At 47.7% G+C, this 20,968-nt stretch overlaps 9 protein-coding genes across 9 annotated transcripts; 2 read left to right on the top strand and 7 right to left on the bottom strand.

Moving 5' to 3' along the window:
- Positions 1-162: 162 nt before the first annotated feature.
- MCYG_07445 (uncharacterized protein) lies at positions 163-606 on the bottom strand (the record flags this gene model as incomplete). The annotated part of the gene is made up of 2 exons (XM_002843616.1): positions 163-230; positions 288-606. The coding sequence occupies 2 exons, from the start codon at positions 604-606 to the stop codon at positions 163-165; spliced, it is 387 nt and encodes a 128-aa protein (XP_002843662.1).
- Positions 607-1,881: 1,275 nt separating this feature from the next.
- On the bottom strand, positions 1,882-2,538 carry MCYG_07444 (conserved hypothetical protein; the record flags this gene model as incomplete). Its single annotated transcript, XM_002843615.1, has 3 exons — positions 1,882-2,062; positions 2,118-2,230; positions 2,290-2,538. The coding sequence occupies 3 exons, from the start codon at positions 2,536-2,538 to the stop codon at positions 1,882-1,884; spliced, it is 543 nt and encodes a 180-aa protein (XP_002843661.1).
- Positions 2,539-2,602: 64 nt separating this feature from the next.
- MCYG_07443 (uncharacterized protein) lies at positions 2,603-3,425 on the bottom strand (the record flags this gene model as incomplete). Its single annotated transcript, XM_002843614.1, has 2 exons — positions 2,603-2,739; positions 3,134-3,425. The coding sequence occupies 2 exons, from the start codon at positions 3,423-3,425 to the stop codon at positions 2,603-2,605; spliced, it is 429 nt and encodes a 142-aa protein (XP_002843660.1).
- A 758-nt stretch (positions 3,426-4,183) lies between these two features.
- On the bottom strand, positions 4,184-7,138 carry MCYG_07442 (mechanosensitive ion channel family protein; the record flags this gene model as incomplete). The annotated part of the gene is made up of 2 exons (XM_002843613.1): positions 4,184-5,917; positions 5,957-7,138. The coding sequence occupies 2 exons, from the start codon at positions 7,136-7,138 to the stop codon at positions 4,184-4,186; spliced, it is 2,916 nt and encodes a 971-aa protein (XP_002843659.1).
- A 1,985-nt stretch (positions 7,139-9,123) lies between these two features.
- On the top strand, positions 9,124-11,029 carry MCYG_07441 (tubulin subunit; the record flags this gene model as incomplete). Its single annotated transcript, XM_002843612.1, has 7 exons — positions 9,124-9,149; positions 9,306-9,364; positions 9,505-9,655; positions 9,714-9,801; positions 9,860-9,931; positions 10,000-10,503; positions 10,560-11,029. The coding sequence occupies 7 exons, from the start codon at positions 9,138-9,140 to the stop codon at positions 11,027-11,029; spliced, it is 1,356 nt and encodes a 451-aa protein (XP_002843658.1).
- A 498-nt stretch (positions 11,030-11,527) lies between these two features.
- Positions 11,528-12,698, bottom strand: MCYG_07440 (mitochondrial deoxynucleotide carrier; the record flags this gene model as incomplete). Its single annotated transcript, XM_002843611.1, has 4 exons — positions 11,528-12,244; positions 12,298-12,451; positions 12,536-12,588; positions 12,666-12,698. 4 exons carry the CDS (start codon positions 12,696-12,698, stop codon positions 11,528-11,530), a joined length of 957 nt encoding a protein of 318 aa, XP_002843657.1.
- Positions 12,699-12,975: 277 nt separating this feature from the next.
- On the top strand, positions 12,976-14,499 carry MCYG_07439 (mitochondrial protein; the record flags this gene model as incomplete). The annotated part of the gene is made up of 1 exon (XM_002843610.1): positions 12,976-14,499. One exon carries the CDS (start codon positions 12,976-12,978, stop codon positions 14,497-14,499), a length of 1,524 nt encoding a protein of 507 aa, XP_002843656.1.
- A 194-nt stretch (positions 14,500-14,693) lies between these two features.
- MCYG_07438 (monothiol glutaredoxin-4) lies at positions 14,694-15,748 on the bottom strand (the record flags this gene model as incomplete). Its single annotated transcript, XM_002843609.1, has 2 exons — positions 14,694-14,732; positions 14,978-15,748. The coding sequence occupies 2 exons, from the start codon at positions 15,746-15,748 to the stop codon at positions 14,694-14,696; spliced, it is 810 nt and encodes a 269-aa protein (XP_002843655.1).
- Positions 15,749-16,250: 502 nt separating this feature from the next.
- MCYG_07437 (small oligopeptide transporter) lies at positions 16,251-19,067 on the bottom strand (the record flags this gene model as incomplete). Its single annotated transcript, XM_002843608.1, has 7 exons — positions 16,251-16,523; positions 16,592-17,347; positions 17,524-17,750; positions 17,809-18,108; positions 18,186-18,275; positions 18,337-18,706; positions 18,765-19,067. The coding sequence occupies 7 exons, from the start codon at positions 19,065-19,067 to the stop codon at positions 16,251-16,253; spliced, it is 2,319 nt and encodes a 772-aa protein (XP_002843654.1).
- Between the last annotated feature and the right edge of the window lie 1,901 nt (positions 19,068-20,968).

The raw sequence follows: 20,968 nt of genomic DNA, 5'->3' as shown, positions 1-20,968 counted from the left end.
TGACGCGTTGTTTCCGGTTCTTAGCTGCTGCCTCTCGCTCTGGTCGCAAGACCTTCGTCTGTAGCTCCTCCCAGGCTGGTTTAATAGAGACTTGGGGATGTGTTCAACGGACGCGAGAAATTGTAATAGTGGGGTATTAAGGAATGGTAAGGGAGGACATTATTAGCGCTTTTTCCCTGTATCATACTCAATATCGGCGTCCGTATCATACGGGATACCCTCACCCACAACTATTATTATTTAGTAGAAATAAAATAAATAAAATAGTAAGGGTATAGAAGACTTACTCCGTGGTCCATACTTTCGTGCTATTGCAGCGTTTTCTTCGGGGGTATTATTTTTTATATCCTCGAGGACTTTCTCAAACCAGGCACCACGTTCTTCCTCGCTATCAAAGACTTTTGAAGGAGTAGTAGGAGGAGAGGTAGACTTGGGTAAGGCGCTTTTAATCATAGTAGAGTCAAGTGACGATATACTTGTAATATCCGTTGAAGCTGCTGGAGAATCGGCTGATGATACGCTTGTATAGTCTGCTGTTGCGTTCGCACCTTCGGCTTTTACCGAGGGAGGGCCCATCTTAGCTGTTGCTTTCTTGTGGTTTGACATGGTTTTGGCTATTATAATTTGGGAGCAGAGAGGGCTTCTGGTGCGCGTTTATAAAGTGTACGGCTGGCGAGGCAAATTTATATCGTCATCAACTAACTCAACTGTAAGTTACTCGGTATTAGGCGGGAGACAGTGACGTACGGGCAGATGCATATAGAAAGGTCAATATAAAGCAGCAGATAGAACTGAATAGGCGGTTATCGGATGGTGGGAGGGAGAAACTCCAGGATAGTGATTGATCTAACTATATCACAGAACAAGGGGCAAAGAGATGCCCGAGTTCTACGATACTGGTGGAGGCTTTATTAGTCATCAGAGCCTGGAGTTAAAGCGGCGAGGAGGGCCGTCTATATCGTGGAGCGCTAGCTGGGGCGCCTTCCCCGACCAGGAACGCTATACCGGATCGGGGAGGTCCAGGAATACGGAGTAAATGGGGGTGTCACCAAATTCACTGACACAGGTGGTGGCCTTTGGATGCAATTTATGTGGCCTTCTTGGTGAGGTATTTGATAAATATCGTTTTATCGCCGCTTAATAATTAGGATATAGCCGCCCGACATAGGTCTTTTTATAGTGGAGCTGCGAGATGAATATAATAAGACTATTAACGCTATAGACGGGGACGCTATAACACGCTTTCCCTTAAACGTCAAATTTAGACCTAGATGAGATTATAAGTAAGATGAACACGCATATCAACAAGGAAGAGGATGAATATCTTCCGTTAGAGGCGGTGCTCGACCCGTCAGAGTTAGAGTAGTTAGCCCAGACCTTTGAGTGGACCAAGGTACTGATGCATCCCGATGCTGCGGCCGAACAGCCCATGTTTGAGACTGCATTGGCCCTGGTACAGGCTCCCATTGATCGTGCTGCAGACCTCATGAAGTGATTTCCGGAGGAGTAGTCTTATATTTTCCTACTTATTACACACGCAAAACAGGACGACTTCGATAACACTGTTTATTTCGACCCTTCTGAGCAAATCGCATATCTAAAGTTGTTGATACTGGAAGACCATATATTGAGTATAATCTGTTTTACCTGTGCGTACTGTTTGGCCCTGCTCTCGTGCTCGCAAAACTGAACAAACTGGTACAAGTATGCAGAAATGAGTTCTTCTTTTTCGGTACCTTCTGCAGCCGTGGAGAATTGGACGGAATACTCGTATATTTGCTGTAATGGCTGTATATGCTGGCAGCGATGATAGAGCATATACCATTCGACCAAAAGATCATACACAGTGATGACGTTCGTCATCTCTGGTCGCTGCACTACTTATATGCTTGATGTTGGAATGCCACGTGATGTGGGCTTGGTGGGCGTACATGCTGCGTGGCATGACATTTGCATTTTATTTGATGTCTTGCTTGGTAGAAGCCCGCTCCATGAGATACGACGTTGGCATGGCTTCCATGTGATCATTCCGTTGAAGCGGAGTTGGATACCTACTTTAATTCTATAGATAGTTAGTATTATTTATTAAAAGTATAAATGTCTAGTAGGAGTCTTACCTGAAGAGACAAAGAAAGGATTCCTGATCGCAGAGCTGAAGTATACAGTTATGCATTGCTTTGACATAGCTCTGTAAGGGCTGGAAAGCTGTGAATTTAGAACTTTTAGAGGCCTATTACATATTAACAAAAAATAAAACAAAAATAAAACAAGTAAATAAGACAGGCATACCTTAAACAATAGTGTGAGATTATTGGAGGATTTGTCAAGATTCCAGTGCCCCTTGTAGCCGGAGATGGGCTTTTCATCCTTTACTTCGAGAATTTTCCTAGCAGAGGAGTCGATAATGGTGCCGTCTCTACTAAAACATGCACGATGTATTCCGTTGAGCTCAGCGAATTGAAATAGTGTAGGGGTGATCACTGTTCTCGAGACGCGACGCAATGTGAATGGCAAAAGAAGTACACAAGCCGGTGCCATTCTTCCAAAGGGGAAACAAGTCTTCCGCTGTAAACATCTGAACTTGAAGCATCTCCTCTATTTTTTATTTGCTGATTGACCTCTCTCCTGTGACAAACATATCTAGTTCGATGTGAAGTTGTTTTAAAATGAAATCGAGCATGATGAACGAAGTAAAGCAGGAGTTAACCCACGCCTCCTCGTAGACCAAAGACTCCATTTCTGAAAGAATTAAACTGTAGTAAGTAGAAACTGCTGTTGATTGGACAGAGCACGGGGTAGAATATAGAAATAGACGCGTTAGGACGGGCTTCGATGAGAAAGTAGCGGGTTATTGGTGAGTAAGGATATCAACGCGTGGAAACCTGGGATATAGCTATCTGAGGTGTGAAACGCGTCTTCAAGATAAAGAGTGATGGTCGTAGACGAGTGAGGGTGAGTTGGTCAGAAAGCGAAACCGCACAAAGCCTTCTTGGGAGGAAAGGACGGTGGAAGTTATTAGCGCCCCTCTCCCGTGGCATACTCGATGTCGGCGTCCGTATCGTAAGGGATAGGCGAGGATAACTATTGTCTTTCAGCAAAAAAATAACATAGCTAGGAGGTCTGGAAGACTTACTCTTTGGGCCATACTTCTGTATAAACGCAGTGATCTCCTCAGGGCTTTTTTTTTTCATATCTTCCATAATTTTATCAAACCGGGTCAGAGCTTTCTTGCCTTGACGCTCTGTTGAGGGGATCGGGGAGGACGACTTGTGTGAGGGACTTGAGGCCGTATCCAGCGACGCAGGTTCAGTCAAGGACGGACTCGTGACGTCTGTTGAAGCTGGAGAATCGGCTGTTGCCTTCGCAACGGTCGACTTGGCTGAGGGATGACACATCTTAGCGGTCATCTTCTCCTGGCGAGACATCATACTAGTTGGAAATTTTGAAGCAAAGGAGGAAAGACAGAAGGCTCTGGGTATGTTCCTGTTGTGGATTATGTATATGCTCTTCGGGAGGCGAGGGATATATGATAACGTCACCGACTCTGAGCCACTCGATGCAAAACCGACAGCAGCAGCAGCGACTTTGTGCGTGATATGGATTAATAGTTAATCATCCGCCAATCAGCGATGAATGCTTTCGAGGCTTCGATCTTATCCATTTCATCGATTTCATCTTCTTTGCTGGGATGTAAAAAAGACAAGCAACTCTTCTCATGTGTTGATATATCTGTTTCTAGTACTCGAGTTATAAACAAGCACATATGCTAGCTAGGCTCAATCCCGTGGATCACCAGATGCCCCGCAAATGTGGCATTAAATTTCAAGTTCTTTAATACATAGTATGACTGGTAGATGGGTGGTAGACAGGTGGCAGCGTAATGCTGGAGCTACATAGTAGGTCGTTAAAGGGGCAAGGAGAGCCTTACCCAATTTGGAACGCTATACCGGATCAGAGAATTTGGTGAGGTCTAGGAATACAGAGTGCTTGCTATTAAACATGGAAAAATAACAATGATCCAACGGAACAAATACAGCTCGAGAGGATGGAATGAAAACTAGAGACACGAAAGGCCTGAGAAGGTTGATGTGACGTACGGTGTATATGCAGGGCTGACAGGCAGTTAAAGAAGAATAGGTATATGCATGAACGGGTTAATAATAAGTAAGAAGAATTGAGTGCCTTATTGTCGCTGATAATTAGGCAGTTCATAACTGTCGTCCAACGGCCGTTCGGAGCCGTGGGTTGGATGTCGCTCGACGCCAGAGGACCACATCGTGCCGTGCATTTGTGTGTCGTCGTACATCCCTTGGGTGTCCACGCTGCCGGAACGCGGATCCAGAGATTGACTCCGGCCCGGGGCTGGGTCCGGCTCCTCATCGGCCACGGTAGCATGGTACCGTCCTTGTTCCATGAGGTCTTCGTACTGGCCTCCTGCGTCACGAGTCCGGCTGCGGGATGGTGTTCCCCGACTGCTTCCCATGCGGCCGAAAAATCGGTTCCGATGGACGGACGAAGCGACGCTGCCCCTTGACTGGGAGAAATTGGACCGGCGGGAGTCATTAGAGTTTCGCTGATTTGATGGAATCCTGTCCATTGATACATCGTGGTCTTTCTCTTGCTGTCGACGCTCAGCGGCTTCGAGATTGGTGGAGCGCACGATGTCTTCTACCCGCTTTCCACGGTCCCAGTAAACATCGGAAATCATATCGTCCGAGCTAACGGCTTTCATGCCAAGGGAAAAGTCAACGCGTTTGGGAGCACCGCCCAGAGAGCGGTTTGAGGCCGTAGTGCCGGATCGATCGCGGTGACGGAGTATCGAGTGGGTATGGTGTGGGATGTGGACGGCAGAAGACGGTGCCAGATCCCCCACGGCATCGCGGGCTTCAGAGGTCTGCGATACATCGGTCATCGCGCCGGGGGTGTTGGCACCGTGTGTGGGAGCGCTGGTATACTGTGGCGGAGCACCCTGATGAGTAATATGGGCTGGAAGATCGGATCGGTATCCGACCAGGTTCATGCGTGGCCCTTCGATGTTGAGCTCCTGTAGGCAGATCATTAGGTTGCAGATGAACTTGTTGCGGCGCTGCAAACGGAGCAGTTCGTTCTGCCAGTTGGATTTGTAGAAGAACACTACGTTCAGAGTAATGGAGTAGTTCTCCGTTACCTCCTTGAGCTCGGTCAGCACCTGGGTCTGAAACTCGCGTTTTTCTGAAGTGACAAAATCTAGTAGCCTCTGTCGTAGCGCATCGATTTGCTCCAGTGTGGTGCCGAACTTGATTATGACAGGGACAGCTTCGGCAAGCCCACCACTACGACGCTGGTTAAGAATGAAGAGCGTATTCAGATAGCTGTTTGGAGCCTGGACGACGTGGCCCTGCATCTTCTTGAATTCAGTGTACAGCAAGGCAATCTCTTTGACGAAGTAGTCGTCCCCGGTAAGATTTGAGCCGGTATTACCGTAGATGGACACTCGATCGCCAACATCGAAAGGATGTTTGACGAAAACGAAGATGATACTCTGGAGAAATTCCTGGGCCGTGGCAGAGAAGAGCCAGGAGAGGGCCAACAGTGTTGATCCAGCAGATGTAAGAACTCCGGCGGTAGAGGCTGAGATAAGAGATAAGAAAACCAAGATGGTGATTACCACCACAATAAAGAAGAAGACATCGTCAAGCTTGGAGACAACAGAGTCGAGATCCTTGAGAGACGCGGTAATGGATTTACGCTCCTTTCCAGTCTCGACACAGACGGCTTCAAGCTCCTCCATGGAGATATCACCGTTCATGTCCTTGTCAAACATTTGAAAGGCAGCTTCAGCTTCCTCGTTGTTGTCAAATGCAGACTTGAGGTCTCCGGCAAAAACAGTATCAAAGCCATCTTTGACAAAAGTGCGGTACAAGCGGCGGGCTAGCACCTGGCTTCCTGAGGTAGAACGGAGTAGAGTCAAGACCACCTGGTGAGGATGGTTGCTCGAATTGACGCGTCTACCGGTAAAGTCTCCGGCAACGGCACCAGCGACGTCACCGACTTTGCTTAGGGCTCCCCGAGCGACTTTTTGAGCACGATCAGCATATACCATTGGGGTCCTGACGCCCGAGCTGCGTTTATCAGAACTCTCTTCCAGATCCGAGTCGTTCATATTGGTATGTTCCTTGGAATAGGTATACAGCTTGGTCAGACTACCAATCTGAAACTTATTGATCTCGATACGGTCTGCATAGGTTCGCAGATGAAAGCTGATGGCGATAAGCTGGATGATGAGCTTCTCAATCAGGTTCAGCGTCATACCGACGAAAATCGAAATGATGATCTTGTTCACGATGGTTTCCCATTCTTTAACAGCACGGTTCCCGTCGACGTGATGCGATATCATGGTCGGTAGAAACGAGATTTCCACGCTCAGCCACCAGAAGAAAAGCGCCGCAGGTAATTCTAGCTGAGATGCTAGGTCACGCCACTTCTTCGAGTTATTGGTGAATAAGCTGGCAATGATGGCCACGGGGAATTGAAGGAACTTAGCCAGGATTCTGCCTGCCCACAGCGTGAGCCAGACGATCTCAAGCCAGACGGAGAACCAGAGCAAGCTGACGCCGCCGACTGTGGCATCTTTGAAGACAAAAGCACCCAGCAGTAGAGGGATGAGTATGATGAGAACCAAAGGGATGATGTAAGTGAAATATCGGACGAGGAAGCTCGACTCGTGGACTTTCTTGAAGAAGCGAGCAACGGAGTTTGTGGGGTTCTCTGGCGGTTTGTAGAGGGAGGCATGCTCGTGTATAGGGTTCGTAGCCGTGTCGAACTCGTCCACTGGATCCGTACGGTGAGAACGAGCAGGCTTGATTGAGAGCGACCTGCCCCTTTCCGGAAGATCTGTATTGGACACCATCCGCTCCGCTTGCAGCATGGCTATGTCATCGTCTAGACGGAAGGCCTTTTCCCGATCCTGCGAGGGTGTTGGCAGTAGGCACTCGCCGGACTCCCGCTCGACGTTCACCTTCAACCGATCGTCTCTATCATCAGCCATCTCTTCTTCCGCGGGGAAGTCGTACTGTTGACCAGCTTCCCCTCGTTGTTCATCAGACGCGGTGCCTGTTTTGTATTTGGGCTCGGGGCCCTCAAAGACCGGGGTTGACATGTTGTATCAGGTCGTTTTCTTTGTTCTCCCTCTGTTCAGACCATGCATTCCCTGGTAACCTCGGCACAAGCGATAGAAACGGTGGAAGATGAATTGGTGAGGACCGGCGGGTGTACTATGTAGTATATGTAGAGGGGATAACACCAGTAGCGACAGCCGTGTGTTGATGGCAAGAAAAGGGGAAAAAACTGTCAGCAACTCAGACCCGCGGAGATGATGAAGAGAAGATGAATTGAGGGAAAGGACGGGATAAAGACGAAACTTGGAAAGGACCAGCCTCTGCCTGCAGCGGATCTACGGTCATTAATAAGGCTTCTTGTTCAATGATGATGGACCGAAGCTCTCGTCACTAAAAAAAAAATTCACCCAGACCCCTTGGCGCACTCCACCGGAGCCATCGGCGTTTCCACACAGGTAGGACCACCAGGGCGAAAACCGGTAGAAGTGCATGCACTCACCACACTCATAGGCACATGCCGGAGACAGCTGTGACGGGGTGCTGATATCTCGCTCGTCGACGGTTCGAGGCTCTTGACTTGCTTCTTTTGGTTTCATGATAAGCGCCACACGCTTCTCAGCCGCCACCCGCAGGGCCAACCTTAATACTTTAAAAAGCCTTTTTTTTATACGGTAATCGAAGAGGAAGAGGAAGAAGAAGCTGTAGGAGGAGTTCGCGCGTTAGTTACATCGAGGAAGGCTAACGGCCAAGTTCCACTTTATGGAGAATTGGACAGCAGGGCTAGAATCCTGGCACAGCCCCTTGGACGAATGTCTATCCTTCCATAGTATGGCTCAGCCCACTTGGCCGTTCATATGTAGATGAACTCCGTAACTCTCCTCCAATTGATATCTGTATACATCGTACAAGATGAGTTTCTGTGTGTTCCAAGTCTATATGATTGACAGTCGAGGGCGAGCTTACCTATTTATCACCAGCCAGGGGGAAGCATAAAGTCAGGTTGTCTTTGCCACAAGGACGGTCTATAGACTGTTGGGGCCATGTCGTCCGAGACGAACGTCAGACTGTCTTGGATTTATCAGTTAAGAGCTGATAACTTGTAGGCCCATGACGTATGAACTATAGGTATTTTAAGATACACACAAATATATACATGCTGAAGGTTAGATCAGTAACAGTTCATGAGTGGCGTCTCTTCCTTCAGGATCCAAATATCTCGACCAACCCATGAACCACCCTACTGGGAGAAATGAGATATGCCCGGAGAACCCCGTCTAGAGTAATCCATATTAGGCAACCATATTAGGCAGCTCTGAGGCCGTGATGTTGAAGTCCCTGCACAGTAAGCAGGCCCTAGCTAGTGGGAACTGCATAACTAGTGACTGCTCACCATTATTCGTTAACTCTATGGTTCGTGTAGGAGTCCGTATCCTCTACCGCTCTTCCTCCAAACGGGAATCCAGCATCCGTACACCATATACCATCTACTCTGTCCAAGTCTAGACGGATTGATTGACACATACACATACTACTTACACCATTGTGATAACAACTGCCATCGCCATCTCCGAAAAAAGGGGCTAATTCTTCAGGAACTAAAGCACGTGACACGCGAGCCATGGATTGGGAGAACCCGCGTCCGAGTAAACAGACAGCGGCAGCCTGCATATCAGACACTCGAGGTTATCCGTGACACTTGATGTATCCAGCAGTAGTATTCGACACGAGTAGACAAGTAGAAGAAGAGAGAGACGGGAGAAAAAAGAGAAACGAGAGAGAGAGCGTCTTAGTCAGCTTGTTTATACTGGGGGAAAAACCAAGCCCGATTGGGAACTAGCGCGCACACGTCGATCTGGTGTGGAAAGAAAGTCGCAGGGGACGAAAGAAAGGGTGGGCAACTTTCTTCTTCTTCCTCTTCTTCCTCCTCTCCCTCTCCTGTTTTTTCTCTCTCTTCATCTTCGTCTTCACCAAACTCCATCAGAAACACATCTCTCTCTTCCTCCCTTACCCCCCCCTTTACTCTTATATCCTACAGTCACCATGAGAGGCGAGGTATGTGGTTTGTTCGTTTTTTGTTGACAAGAACCCCTGACCCCCCCAGCTCCTAAACACAGACCATCCTCTGCCCGTCCTGGCCCCAAGCCGTTCCCATACGAGAGCGTAGAAGAGGTCCTCTGTTTCATGCTAACGTCTTCACTGTCAATCTAGGTCTGCCATCTTCATATCGGCCAGGCTGGTACTCAGCTCGGTAACAGTGCTTGGGAGTTGTAGGTTCACCGCCTTTCGTCCCCCTCTCCTATTTGGGAAATTGGGCAAAAAAAAAAAAACACAACATCTCAGATAGAGAGAGAAGACAGAGAAGCAGAAGAGAAAGAGGATGAAACAGACTGACGAGAGACGCGTCCAGGTACCTCCTCGAGCACGGTTTGAAGGCTGATGGCCGTCTCGACCCCGAGGCCACTGATATCGGTGAGCCAGGATCCTTCGAGACCTTCTTCACCGAGACCAGAGACAATAAATATGTCCCTCGCTCCATCTTCGTCGACCTCGACCCTTCTGTACGTACCTGGCGTGTAACAGCTTGCAATTGGACTCTCCTACTGACGGAAAATGTAGCCAATTGACGAAATCCGAACTGGTCCTTACCGTCAGCTCTTCCACCCTGAGATGTTGATCAGCGGAAAGGAGGATGCCGCCAACAACTGTACGTACAGGCGTTTGATTGTGTGAAAAAAGAGATGAATGCTAACTGGTGAGAATAGATGCCCGTGGTCACTACACCATTGGAAAGGAGCTCGTCGACAATGTCATTGACCGCATCCGTCGTGTTGCTGGTAAGTTTGAGCCCCTCCATCGCGTCTCATTGGTCAGGGGTACTGTGTGTCTGTGCTAACCGTTGCAGACAACTGCTCTGCTCTCCAGGGCTTCTTGATCTTCCACTCCTTTGGCGGTGGTACTGGTTCCGGTTTCGGTGCTCTTCTCCTTGAGCGTCTCTCCACCGATTACGGAAAGAAGTCCAAGCTGGAATTCGCTGTCTACCCGGCTCCTCGCGTCTCTACTGCCGTTGTTGAGCCATACAACGCTGTTCTCTCCACCCACAGCACCATTGAGAACTCCGACTGTACCTTCTTGGTCGACAACGAGGCTGTCTACGACATCTGCCACCGTAACCTTGACATCCCCCGTCCAGGATACGAGCATCTCAACCGCCTCATTGCCCAGGTTGTCAGCTCCATCACCTCCTCCCTTCGCTTCGACGGTGCCCTCAACGTCGACCTTAACGAGTTCCAGACCAACTTGGTGCCATACCCACGTATCCACTACCCATTGATCAGCTACGCTCCTGTTGTCTCTAGCAACCGAAGCTCCCACGAGTCTTTCAAGGTTCACGACTTGACCTTCCAGTGTATGTATTTGTTCTTCCGTGCTCTTGTTCATCTTGATACTAACACGTATATCCAGGCTTCGAGCCAAACAACCAGATGGTCGTCTGCGACCCACGCAACGGAAAGTACATGGCTGTTGCCCTTCTGTACCGTGGTGATGTCGTTCCACGCGACTGCACCGCTGCCGTTGCCGCTCTCAAGGCCAAGACCTCCTTCAACCTCGTTGAATGGTGCCCAACTGGATTCAAGCTCGGAATCAACTACCAGAAGCCAATGCGCGTTCCTGGCGGTGAGCTCGCTCCAGTTGACCGCTCCCTCAGCATGTTGTCCAACACCACCGCCATTGCTGAGGCCTGGAACCGTCTCGACCATAAGTTCGACCTCATGTACTCCAAGCGTGCCTTCGTCCACTGGTACGTTGGTGAGGGTATGGAGGAAGGTGAATTCTCTGAGGCCCGTGAGGATCTTGCTGCTTTGGAGAAGGATTATGAAGAAGTTGCCAGCGACAGCTTGGACACTGAGGGTGATGAGGGTGCCGAATACTAAAAATCCTCTCTCAATCTCTCCCTTTTTTCTTTCTTCCTGGACCCTTTGACTTTTAAAAAAAAAATAATTAGGAGAATGGAGAAATGATATCCCACCCCTTGTCTCTGCTTTTTGCTGCCTCATATCCCACATCCTTGTTTTAATTTTGTCAATTAACTATACCTTTTGCACTTTTTGCTCAGCAGGCAAACACACCCATGCGCACCTTTTGACTGTTGCGCATTCCTTCTTTTAGTATGCAGAGTATGCCAACAAGTGTTCTACCATGACGTACTGAAGGATTCTTCTACTAATAAATATACTTCATTACCCATTCTCTCCTTTGATTATACCTTTTTACGGCGTAAATATGAATAGATTAAGGTATTATTAACATGCAGAAACCTGGAGCTTAACCCAATCCCTTTATACCCTTTATACCTTTTATACCCGCAACCAAAAACGCCCCCATCTAACCACCCGTAAAGTAAACTAATGGTACAGAAGAAAACCCCCCGATCAGTCCCGGTCGGAATCCAGCTCCTTCAAGACTGCCATCACCCTCTCATATGTCCACATAGTCACCGCACTTGTCGGCGCAGCCTTTATCAAACTCACCGTCAAACCCCTATACAGCCCTCTGATGCCCTGCGTCCGTACAATAGTCTGGATAGTGCTCACTACGCCGTGATATTCAGGTATATTCATATGCACATACCTCGACCGCGTAGGCCCTTGAACCTGCAACCTCTTCCGAACAAGATCTAACGGAAATACACCCGTCTTCGCCATCACGCTCGCAATAATACCGGCCGTAGCATCTCCAGACCCAAAAGGTAAATCAACGTAACTTATCGGTTGTCGAAGCGATTCGTACGCGGCAAAAAATAGACCCATATAAGGAACGACCTGTGCAACAGCGGCACTGATACCACGGAAAAACCCACTGGGTCCTTCATGGCGGTATATATCTCGTATCGAAGAGGCGAGGGAATGGTATACCTTGTCGTTCCCCTGGGCTGCGAAACGGGTGCGTAATAGGTCAAACGGGTACGTTGAAGCCGTTGCTACTCCACCTGCTGTGGCGCCGCTTATGAATGACTCGACGGGAGCTGGGGCTCGGTGCTGTGGTGGAAGGAGGTGTAGTAGCTGGGTTACGCTGCGGTATGCCGTAAATTGAATTCCGCCGTAGCATATGTAGAGGATTTCAGCGGGGATGTTTCCTTTCCAGAGGCCCTGGTGTAGATGTTAGAATGGCATTGGAGACGTAGGATGTAAGGCATGGGTACCGTTATGCCCTCTTGCCGCGCAATAGCGACGAGAGTGGAAATTGTTCCTTTGTATATCGGCCCTTTGACATCACGGTGCGATAGAGGATCGGAGAGGGAATGGACCTGAAGTTGTAGTCGTATCTTCACGACGTCTAGCGGTGCGATGCAGAACCTGGTAGATGAGGCGGAAAGGAATCAAATCAGTTGTGGTTCTATGTGTATCTATGTGTAGTAGCGACGAGATATGCGATAGTACCTCGAAACGAGCCCTGCAATGGCACCGGCGACCACCACCTGAGTTCGGTTGCCCTATTACAAGATCTAATTAGTACTGACGAAGACATAGGGTGCTGGATTCATTAAAGAGGATGTAATTCACGGCCTACCTCATCCTTCAGATGCTCACCACCTGCAGACATTCATCAACACCAGAAGCGAAAAAGTGACGTGACCTTAGGAAAACCAGCTAGGCTTAGAATCCAACCAGATAAAAACCCGAAATATACAAAACTTGGTGAACAGCGGATTAAAAAAACGAGTGTAGAATTCAAGAGCAAGCAAGTTGGAATTTCATGAAATTATTTTGTTGAATCTAAGAACGTATTTACATGATTACGTAAGGACTAAAACCCCCCATAAAGTTGAAATGTTTTTTCTCGAGTTTACGAACCGAAACCAACACCTCATTCAATGACCATGTTTGTGGCTGGCTCCAGAGCCCTGCGGCTCGCATGCAGGTCTACCAGGACTAATTTTCCACAGGCGCAACTGGTTCTGGCCTCATATCCTCTTCAAGCTCTCGCGGTACCTCGATATTACACATCCTCATCCTCTGCGATCGCTGAGAGCCGAAAGCCGGTGGATGAGTCCGGTTTACCAGGACATGACGGCGCAAAGCTGGTTCCGGACAGCAATAGCTCACCAGTTTCCACTCATAATGTGACAGTCCGAACGGAAGCGCAAACGCCCTCCAAAAATGGTGTAATCCGCTTCGTTACGTCCGGGTCTTGGGAAACAGTTCGGAAGCCCACTAGGAGAGTCGCGCGCCCGAGGAGTTCTCCAGATACTAGAGATCAGTGGCGGAATAGGGTCAGTCATATCCCAGTTGAAGTTAACGGAAAGCAGTTTCTTTTTGAAAGTGCGCATCTCCGGGACAGCTGTGCTTGTCCGCGCTGCATTCATCCATCCACGAAACAGCGCACTTTCGAGACAGCACAGATACCACGGGAAATATTCGCTAAAAAGCTCCATATGGAGAAAGATTCACTTATAATTGAATGGGGAAATGATATTGAAGGATTCGAAGGCCATACTTCTACTTTCTCAACCGGCTATCTCCAAACTTTGACGAAAGTAGAGTGGTCATTTCGTCCCGCAGACCCTGCCTCCTATTGGGATAATTCAAAATTCCAGAAGACCAATCACTGGATCTCGTACGATGATTATATGAACAATGATAAAGAATTTCGCTCTGCCATGGCACAGCTAAGCAGATATGGGTTACTGTTCTTAAAAGGTGTGCCAGAGGACACGGAGAGCGTTTCAAGGATAGCCACTCGGATTGGGCCTGTTAAAAATACCTTCTACGGCTCGACTTGGGATGTTCGAAATATTCCTAACCCCAAGAATGTCGCCTACACCAATGTCGACCTTGGCTTCCACATGGATCTTCTCTATCTTGTTCAACCCCCTGGGCTCCAATTTCTCCATTGTATGAAAAACGAGCTACCAGGCGGTGAATCTCTCTTTGCAGATAGCTTCCACGCCGCAAAAATTCTTCGCAAGACCAGTAGGGAGCAATTCAACCTCCTTACCAAAGCCTGGATGACTTGGGGTTACAACAATGATGACCAGATCTATTCGGCCACACGTAGGGTTATTAACGTAGTCAGCCAATTTCCAGGCACAATCAAGGATATAAACTATTCTCCACCGTTTCAAATGCCTTTTTGGAATAGCCGCCCCGGAGAGCCTGGAAGTCTTTGCACCCGTGTGGCCGCGGCATTGAACAGCTTCAAATCCATTCTCGAGGACAAGAGAAACATCTTTGAGTTGAAGATGAAACCGGGTGAATGTGTCATATTCCAAAATCGACGAGTCGTACATGCTAGAAGGGCGTTTGGCGACACAGACTCACAGCCTGGTGGAGACCGATGGCTGCGTGGATGTTACATAGATAGCGATGTGGCAGCCTCTAAATTTAAGACTCTAAAGGTATAAGATTTATTTTTGAGTCCTAGTCATGCGGCTTCATCATTCCGTGCACATGCACGGCTTGTACATTCAGCAAGGACTAATTAAAAGGGGGACCCTTGGATACATTTTCTCCACCACATCCATTTTACTCTTGATGAAAGATGGGAAAAGATCAAATAATGCTTGTATTCCAAGCTCGTTCACAGTTTCCCTTATGTTTATATGAAAGATGCTGGGTATGGATTTTGGAGTATACTCTGTGGACAGATAAAAATATCACCCTAGATAAGTGAGTTTACTAAACGGTACACTCGTACTAAAACATTTATAACAGGTGTCTAAGGAGAGCAGGGATATCTAAGAAGGTACTGTAGATGGCACTTTTGGAACAGAATAATCACGGAGGAAGTCTGGGTTGGCTTCGATTTCTTCCTTGACCTGCGTTAAACAGGGTTAGTACTTGAAATGGAAAGCAAATAAAGAAGTGAAAGGCAGATCTTACAATATCCAGGCCACCAACAAGCTCACCCTTTACCCATAGCTGTGGGAAGGTGGGCCAGTCTGCAAACTCCTTAAGTCCCTGCCTTACGTCGTCATCTGCAAGGATATTGAAAAACCCATACTTGACACTGTTCTCTCGTAAGATGCTAACTAGCTGCCGGCTGAAACCGCATTGAGGCGCACTGGGGGTCCCTTTCATAAATAACATCACCGGGGCCGCCTTGACAAGCTCTCCAATTCTAGCAAAGAGCTCCTCCTTGGAAGGGGACTCCTCGGCAGCACGGCCATTAATCCCATTTGTGCCTTGTCCCGCAGACGGTGCTTGCGGTATTTGATGATTCTGCTGTTGCTGCTCGTCTATTTCTCTAGGAACGGCTTCAAGTGGTGGGGGGATAGATTGTTTCTCAGTCGAGCCCGCATCTGAAGATGGCTGGTAATGCTTCTCAATCGCCTCACGGACTCTAATCGGATTTGAGCCAGAAATGCTTTCAATGATCGTATTATTCCGGCTTAGTACCACGAATGGAACGGCCGTTACTTCATATTGCTCTGATATCTCGGGGAGTTCTTCTGCGTTAACGCTGACGAAGGAGATGGATGGCGGGGTGGTGGGTGTATATAGAGACGCCAGGGTCTGGAGAACGGTGCGCATCTGAGTGCATGGTGCGGCCCAGGGGGTATGGAAGGAGAGGACAAGGAGTGCCGATGGTGGCAGAGAGGATATGTGAGCCTCAAAGTCGGCCTCTGAGGCGATTTCGTGAAGGTCCGACATGATGGCTTTTCGCCCCGCGGGCTAACAACTTTGCAAAGTGGGATGAGAGTCGTAAGATACAACACTCAGCTTCGGGTGTGCAGTTAGATAGCTTTTGTTAATGACCAGTTCAACTCCTCCTGTCAACTTCTAACGTTAAAATGAGCTTCTCAACTGCCCTCTGCCAGCCTGTTTTGCTGCAGTGACAAATTTACAAGATGGAGAATTACTTTTTGGTTCAAGGATTGCGTTATCTGATTTTTTCTGAGAACATCATTACGGAAGATATTTTATCCGGGGTTATCAGATCAAGTCATGTGATATTTAAAGGCCCTGAGGAAAAAGGAATAAGAGAAAACAAATGGTTGGTTAAGGAACAAAGAGAAGAAAGAGGTGAGGGAGAGGGAGGGAATGAGGTAGACGATATGATGTCAAAGACAAATGTTCATTCTTCAGGGGAACTCCGCTGTTTTGGAACTCTATGGTGATGCCTTGGATAAACTAAAAATAATGGGTTGCTCCTTTACCATGTCTTAGGACCAAAAGTCTCGCCTTTTGCGAGAGGCTGTCGGATAGCGGCTCCTAGGTTGTCTAATGTGTTCATAGACCCTGTATTACCCCACCACGATGGGAACTTGGCGCCTGTCAAGTTGAGGGCGGCAATGACAACGATTGTGGAAATGGCGAGTCCAGCATCCAAAGACGCAGAGGTGATGTAGTTGAAACGCATCCACCATCCTCGGTATTTATTGCGGATATACCTTTGGAAAACGTATCCAACCATGCACCATGCAAGCTAGCCAAAGCCATTAATCAATATGATGGAATTTTTAAAACTGGAGAGAGTAAAAGGTAGCCACTTACATAATTTAATGGTGTAGCGGGAGGAATATACAATCCACTGCCAAATATAACCGGTGCGCTCAAGAATCGTGCATTCGAACGGGGGAAGATGCGGGCGAGGGCGTAGAAGAGGAAGGGAGCAATCGCGCCCACTATCCACAAGTACTGGAGGCTGGCATAGAGAGCGCTTCCGGAGAACATACGAGCGGGGCCGATGACACCCCATATCACAGATGCGCCGAAGAAAACTCTTCCCTGTGGACATGTAAATCTGTTGGCTTGGTGTGGTTGGCATATATCAGCGATATTATCCAAGGCCCAAATCTGCACACCAAGCTGGACGAAACACGACCATATCGTAGCAACAAGTTGTCCCCAGAACAGAGATCGTGGAGGTACTTTCATGTAATGACCAAGCTTTAGATCCTGGACGAAAGAAAGCGCTTGAACCATGGTGATGTAGCCATAGGTCTTGAACAACATCATCGCAAGCGGCCTTCCCGGGAGCATGTAACCGATGATGTACTCCGTGAAAACGTTCAACCCCAGCTGAATATTTGTCGTCGCCTGTACCACACCGATTGGAATAGTCATAACAAGCGAGATAAGAAGGGCGATGAGTAAACCCCACCAGGTGAGGTGAGTAGGAAAAGCAAGACAGGTAACGAGACACAGGGCAACACAGACTGTAAGCAGAATTATATACCACCACCATGGGGCATTCTTATACTTCTTCATCATGCGAGTGTGAACATCATCAAGATCACCGCGGCTGTCCTTTATAACAGTCCATATATGTTTTCCGTGGAAAATGGCAGTGTGGGTAACCACTGATGCGATGGATGCGAAGGATAGCCCATAGGTTAAGGCGAAAGTCGTCGATAGAAAAAGGGGAGAATATGCCTAGGCTAGAGTTAGACGCAGAATACCAGGGAAAAGGGAGGTCGTATAACCTTGTATTTCTCCTCATCGAGTGTGAATTCGGGCGTCAATATTTTTGAAACATTATATGGGTTGGCCGTATTGTCATACGTGGTAGAGTCACTAATTGGAAGGTATTGTGCATACCAGTGGTTGGAGTAGTGCAACCCACAGGTGACTAGGATGAATAAACCAATCGTGCCAATAAGAGTGTTTCCTATTGCGTGCCAGGGGGCAATTAGAGGACTCTGGATATAACCTGTAGTAGTATATTAGTTAGAGTTCGGGTGTAAAAGGGAGCACGAGAAAAGACTTACCAGTTACTTGTGTCCAGTCAAAAGTAATAGGAATAAGTGAAAGGCCGGTCCAGCCGCCAAATAGCTGATTAAGAATAACATTTTTTGGTTTTATGAAGGTAACAATTGCAAAAACACTTAAGCACGGGGCGATAACACCTGGAAACCAGTACCAGATGAATGAGCCCGCAAAGACGTACAGGAAGTATCGATAACGTCCAATCGTCCAACCATTGGTTTCGGTAGGGTTGGTTGGTGACTTATCGTGCAGAGTATAGATGAATGTGGCGCTGACTAAATCCTGTGGCCAAATCATGGAAGCTGCAAAGAGGTCAATATCAGTTAAATAACAAGGCTCGCAGAAGGCCATTTTTCCTATGGATGACAGCTTAACATACCTGGTTCGACGAGGACCTTCCGAACAAGGCCAGCTATCCCAAAGCCAACGATTTGGGTACTAAGAGCAAGACATACGTAAAAGCCCCAGCCTAATCGTCATATTTTATTAATCCAGGAATACTGTCTCTGGCGGAGAGGTCAAGAACTCACCATAGTCAGTGTGGTAGAATGCCTTCAGCGCCTGGATAGTATCGGTAAAGTATGCGACACCATTTCCGAAAGATGCATTGGCCATAACAACAATCAACACATGTTCTTTGACGTTAAATGGCCCCGGGTTCGAATTCCACTTCATTCCAAAGGTATTAAAGGTTCTTGCCGGCATAATCTTTGCCCAAGCAACACCTATGGGGTATGAAACCAGGAGAGCGACAACCGAGGTGATGATGATGGCGGGAGCTCTGAGGGAAAACAAACTATTTAAACCAGAGCCGATAGTTGTTAAGAGCATCCCGATTACCCAGGCACGAACAGTACTTGCGGGGAGGTCTTCGTCATAGTTCCGTACAGCTGCCCTTACCTTTAGACGACGTTAGATTTGAAGTTATAATAGTCCAAGTTGGGGCGTAAAGGCATACCTCTGGATAAGGTGAATTATCAATAACACTACCAAGGACTTTGCTCTGTGCACCAGAGTCATGTAATGCAGTAGCAGTAGAGATCTCATCAAGAGTATCATTCCCGAGATTAGGATCCCATTTGTGTGCCCGACGGTAGAGTTCCAGTCTGTTGTTTGCCTCAACGTCAGATATTTCTGTCGCTGTCGTCGTCGCTTTCTCCTTCTCTCCAGAAGAGGTGGTTATGGCCGGCTCGATTGGCTCTCCAACGACATCGTCTGGCGTTGAGGGCTTTCCCCGAAAGAAGGGGATGTTCAGAGGCATACTTAGAAGTCAGATTGTTCGTCCTAGATGGTCATAAAAGGGAAGCTAGAGTGTAGCAATGTTATTCAGGAAACAAAGGCGGAAAGCGCATATAATTACCAACCTCTCAAAGATTGGAAAGGGGGTATCCGGGGATCATATACCCGGGTAAAAAGATCATTACTAGTGCAACTATCCAGGCCATTCTGATATAAATTCCCTGGTGTTATTAGGTGGACCATTGCACTTTGATATTACCCTGGTGCCGTACCAGGCATTGCTATGGGATTAAGAGACATAACCGACGCTAACAAAGGCAGTGTGGTATCAAAGGCGGGGTCATAGATCCTAGAATATCGGACCCAAGAGTAACTAATTGGGATGAGACCTTGCTGGCCTGGTATCGGTTCATTGGTATCCAAACCCCTAATATCATGGTCTCGCAAATGTGCTCTTGTAGCCATAACAAGGGTGGCAGTCCGCGGAGGATATCTGAAAAAGTATGCATATACGACTCGTGTGCCCCACAAAGCGCAGAGATAGGGGCGGGAGGGAATAGTCAAGCTTTCTCCACTTCCCCATATTCGACGAAACTAAGCGGGTTTATGGTGATCGCTGTTACTGTCGAAACCATCAACTTTGAGGCTTGTATATGTGTTGAGATAAGCGCACGATACCTAGCGAAAGTCTGGTGGCCTTCAGCCAAATTAACAAAGGCAAAGGTATTGTACTCACTTATTGTGGCGGTTACACATGGTTTAATGTAATATTGGTGCCGCATATGTCTGAGCTTTGCATCTCGTAATACGGCGTCAGGCAATAAAACGAAGGCCTGGGGATCAATCCCTGATGGTTATTTCCCTAGATTCCCATACATAGTACAGACAGGTGTGGTCACTCGACAACTTAAATCACCGAGGATGGCAAATAACGATCCCTGACAGGCTCGCGTAGAGAGATAGGCGAAACCACTACAAGCGTCAAATACCGAAGCTTTCTAGAACCCCTGTTTTTCTGTTAGTAATAAATATGATATTTGTATAGGTATGTATGTGCGTGATCGTGTTGATCAGCACCATACCTGTTGTTGAAAAACACCAAGCAGCTCGACCTCGTTGTTGGGTTGATTCATTGGTGTCGTTGCCCTATCAATTGGCCTTAAGAGTTGTTGCTGCTCTAACCGAGACTTCTCGCGATGAACAGCTATGTAAAGTTAATTGATTGGTAGCCAACGAGTGCACGGGAATGAGCAGACTGTTTCACATCAGATGAGCACTCGGTTGAACAAGTTATCTAAGTTAAAGATACTTTGCGCCACATCCAAACCAACTATACCAGATATTGCCGAATGTATTATCGGGATTCGAGGGGCGCGGTACACGGTACTCCATTATCTCCACACAGTGGCTAATCATCACTGGAAATCCACTGAATGGAACCACTAGCGGAACGGACAGATATAGTTAGGATATCTGCTCACCATATCATGTAGGGTCTTGACGTCGCGCAACCCATGTGGAAGGTTATAAGACGGGTTTAATGCAGCCATATAAGGTCACGATGGGTACATTCGCCTTCATGTCCAGAGTAAAGGAACTTCATGAGAGGGCTTAAGCCTGAGAATCCTTGCAGGCGAGGTCAACTATTTTCCGTAGTATAGGATATGTGCTGTCATGTATATCCCCCATACGCATGCATATGTGAACAAGAGATACCCGGCGAAGCATGGAAGGCTATTTCGCTCTGGCTAATAATTAGGAGATTTTTTGAAATTCCAAGCCCCAACATATTGAGTGAAGTAATTATTATCGGTATCATCTGCTTTACGTGACAGGCTAGTGCAGCTCATGTGTATGGTATACGTGCAACCAAAGAGGGGCGTCAATGGGATGACCCCGGCTGCATAGATACAGGCCAAGTTA

This window comes from Microsporum canis, genomic scaffold, assembly GCF_000151145.1.
Source record: "Microsporum canis CBS 113480 supercont1.7 genomic scaffold, whole genome shotgun sequence".
Classification (NCBI taxonomy): domain Eukaryota; kingdom Fungi; phylum Ascomycota; class Eurotiomycetes; order Onygenales; family Arthrodermataceae; genus Microsporum; species Microsporum canis.
The sequence above is the reverse complement of the archived record's forward strand: the minus strand, read 5'-3'. Positions and strand labels throughout refer to the sequence as shown.